This window comes from Rasamsonia emersonii (genome assembly GCF_000968595.1).
Source record: "Rasamsonia emersonii CBS 393.64 chromosome Unknown ctg1118621762146, whole genome shotgun sequence".
Classification (NCBI taxonomy): domain Eukaryota; kingdom Fungi; phylum Ascomycota; class Eurotiomycetes; order Eurotiales; family Trichocomaceae; genus Rasamsonia; species Rasamsonia emersonii.
Window position 1 is genome coordinate 1 of NW_013562626.1, and position 4,143 is coordinate 4,143.

General features: G+C 25.2%; 2 protein-coding genes across 2 annotated transcripts; one reads left to right on the top strand and one right to left on the bottom strand.

Moving 5' to 3' along the window:
• Positions 1 to 877: 877 nt before the first annotated feature.
• On the bottom strand, positions 878 to 1,198 carry T310_9471 (uncharacterized protein; the record flags this gene model as incomplete). The annotated part of the gene is made up of 1 exon (XM_013468071.1): positions 878 to 1,198. A coding segment is annotated over one exon (321 nt), but the record flags the coding sequence as incomplete, so codon positions are not given.
• Positions 1,199 to 2,091: 893 nt separating this feature from the next.
• On the top strand, positions 2,092 to 2,532 carry T310_9472 (uncharacterized protein; the record flags this gene model as incomplete). Its single annotated transcript, XM_013468072.1, has 1 exon — positions 2,092 to 2,532. A coding segment is annotated over one exon (441 nt), but the record flags the coding sequence as incomplete, so codon positions are not given.
• Between the last annotated feature and the right edge of the window lie 1,611 nt (positions 2,533 to 4,143).

Genomic DNA, 4,143 nt, shown 5'->3' on the forward strand with positions numbered 1-4,143 from the left:
ATTTGATGCTGATAAAGCTTGTTGATGGACTATAGGATAGATATATAGAAAATCTTCCTTGTCAATGGTATGGATTCCTTTCTGTATCATCTCCCTAATTTTCTGGCCATACAGGCACTTTAATGGCAAGAAGCAGCTGACATCAAGCAGTTAGAGCAGGTAAAAAGAATGTAATAGCATAAAAAGAGGAATAATATTCTTCTCTATACAGAATTTATCAAATCCTGCAGTAGCATGGCTGCTATGCCCATCTAGAATCAATAGGTGATATCTCCCAACTGTGTATGAAGCTGTATAGGTCTCAAAGGTCTTCTGAAGCTATTCAAGGCCTATCTCATTATTTGTCCAGCCATTCTTGCTGACACTAATTCAGTAGTCCTTTGGGATAGCTTGATATTATTAAGATTGATAATTCTCTGCCACAAGAAAAATATATAGAGGTAAGGCCTATCCAGCTACATTTACTGCAACAATTGCAGTAACCCATTTATGATTCCCAGGCTGTATAGCTTTTGCATGACTCTCTTATGTTTCTGATCCACAGATAACTTTGGCAGTTGAAATCACACCTATTTAGAAGCCAGTCTTGTCCATGTTGTAGATATCTTGCTCAAGGATCCCATACTTTTAAATAGTATCATAAAACTGCTTAAACTACCCCTTAATGAGCTCTGGATCTTCACATTTTGCTCATTGATAATCATACTTTCAGGTATATTTAGAGCAAAGCTCATTATGGCACTTAATGAATCAGTTCACCCATTTCTTACCAATGGTGGCAGTAGCATCTGAGGATAATTATGCAGAGCAATAGCTGTGCCAGATAGTATATGGTTGAAATTTGCAGAGGTAGGCCATATTGGTCTATATCAAGAATCTATTTTAAAAGTATAATTTCTTTAGTATCTGTCAATTTTTGACAATTTGCTATTGAATCTTTATGAGAAGTAGTCCCATTAAGGCATATCTTAAGGGTCCTTTGAGGCACATCAAACACATCTGCAGCTGCCTTTTTTGATGAGAATAGATCTTTCTTATAGGCCTCAATTGCTAATTGCATATGCCCTTCCTTTGATATATCAGCCATGGCATGGTGCATTAAAAACAAATCACATTGAATTTGATTAGGGGGTAGTGGTGGATGACGTGGCAGCTCAGTGTCCGTGGCAGCTCGGTGTCTGATTACGTTATTTAGTAATTATTAATAATAAATAGGAGTAAGTAAAGATTATTTTTAATATATAATAAAAATTCATTAAATATATAAAAAAAGAAAATAATCAAGAAGACTATAATATAATTAAGACATAAATTAAATAAGGTAAGATTAATACCTTAAGTACTCCCTATCTTAGATCTAGGAGATAATATTATTTAAAGATATACCTTTCTAAGGTATAAGAGACCTAAGAACTAAAAGTTATATCTACCTAATTAGAAAGTAATTGTAGATTAAGTAGGAATAAGATAATATAGAGTATTAATATAATAAGAGTTTATAAGTAGTATCTTACTAATTATTTAAATAGGAGTAATAAAGTAGATAGAGTTAGCTAGTTACTAATATACTAATTAAAAGGTTATATAATAAGGATTATATAATAGAAGTAGGAGGTAGGAATAGAAAAAGGAAATATTTTTTTAATAGATGCTAAGACTAGTATAAATAGGCTACTGAACTCTTATATGGATAGTTTCTTAATTAATCTTCTTTGACTCCTTATACATAATGTTCTACCACACAACAGTAGACTACCACTAACTAAATTTACTAATAGTACCTATAGGTAGTCTAGAGGATAATAACTTTATAAACCCTCTTCTAGTTCATAACTATAATAATTAAACTTATTTAAGCCTATGACTTAAGGAAATATAAAAGGATCTAAACTAAAAGAAGTAGTTAAAAGTAATAAAAAAAGGAACTTAAATTATTATTAGAAAACTAGACCTAGATATTAATTAAGCTCCTGTTAGGGAAAAAGGTATTAAATGGAAAATAAATATATATAGATCAAGTAGAGACTTAAGGCTACTATAAATATATTATTAAATAAGTTGAATATAATAAGCTAATATAGGAGCCTATAGGTATACTTAAAGAAATTAAGGCTTTTAACTACTAAAAGATTAATTAAAAAAAACTCTCGCGCTCCCAACACGCCCCCCCAATTTGGGGGTATTCGAACCCGATTTCGACACCAATTTGCTCCGCTCATCAAGCTCTACAACATACTCAATTTTTATACCAAACTACCCCTCCCTTGTTGGTTGGGAAGACCCATATCCCTCTACAAGCCGGCAAAGAAAATTTTTGTTTTCCCTCCCCCTACGGGAGCGCAGTCAAACCACCTGCGCAAGGGGTGGGAGCTGCGCCGCAGATCCTACCAGCCCCCACGTGACTGGTCACGTGATCACCGAGTCAACATATCATGTGATCCCAGTCTACCAATCACTTATAAAATAAAGATTACTAATTTAAAGATTTTAACCTTCCTTAATTTATTAATAATTAAGCTTATTAAGATCTAGATATTAATCTTTATATTATTTAAGAACTAATTTATAATTAATCTACTTTAATAGTTAACTATTTAATAAAAGACTTTATTTAATAATTATTAATATAGAGCTTATAATTAGATTTTCTAATAAATATAAAACATATAATATAATTCTTCTTTTATAGCTTAGCCTAAAGGTATAAAAAAAACTTTTTTACTAGATATTATATAATTATCTATAATCTAAAAAAAGATCATATTTTATATTATAATTATTAATATAATATATTATAATTATTAATATAATAGCTTTATTTCTTAAACATAGAATTATTTATAAAGAATTAAAGATTATATTATTAAATCTTTTATTTATAGTATCTTATATAAGACTTAATCAATTAAGTTTCTTTAACAAACCTATTTATTTATTTAAATACAACCCTTATAACTTATTAGTATAACTTCAATATTATTAATTATACCTTATAAGACCTATATTTAGATTTTTTTAAGAATTTTCAATTTTTTTAAGGTCTCAATTATTTTTAACGATAATTCTCTAATAAATGCTCTTAATTATATTTCATAATATTTATGATAATATTATTTTTTATTTATATATTTTATATTAATATATAACCTTATTAGAAATTACTTAAAAAATTATTTTAATAATTAATTTAATATTTTAAAGTTTTAAAAGAATTTTTTTTTAAATTATAATATATTTAGCTTTTATAATTTTATTAAAAAGATTTACTTATAATAGTTTAATAAAAGTAATTTCTAATTTAAGTTTCTTTATTAGTTATATTAATATAAATAAAGAGGTTCTAAAGCTTAATAATATATTATTATAATTCTTAAAATAATTCCTAATTTAATTAGCTTTTCTAATAATTGTTTAATTATTAAAATATATTAATATAGACTTAAAATAAAATTACTAGTCTTTAGTAATAATTAACTTTTATTATTTTTTTTAAATTATTTGAAACCTTTTTATACTCGTATTTAAAAATAATATTATTAAAAAGAGATTAATAGTATTATATTTTTAGAAGTACTTTAATTATTTAAAAAGAATAATTTAACTATAACACTATAATAAAAAATATATGTATCTTTAGCTCTTTATAATTTTTTATTTAACTTCATTTAATAAACTTGTATTTAACGAATTTTATTTTTTAGTTTTAATTAATCTTTTAAATACTTTCCTTATCTATTACATTTTTTATTACCCTTTATAATTATATTTTTTATATTTTTAATAGCGCTTTTATTATTACAGATTTTATTATTAATTAATCTTTATAATATTAATATCTTTACTAAAGTTATTATTTAATATTAATTTTATTAAATAATTAATATTAAAAAAGATTAATATTAAATTTAGTTTTATAATTATTATAATAATTAATTCTTATTAGATACTTTTATTTTTGTAAAGGTATTTTAATTATAAAGGAGCTCTTTAAGGGACCTTTATATCTAATTATTAAGGCTAATAACCTATAAAGGTAAGATTATATAACTTTTTTTCTCTAATAATAGAAGCTAACTTTATTAAGGTATAAATAATAAGTATCTTAAGATAGTTCCTTTAATAAATAATATTTACCTAACCTTT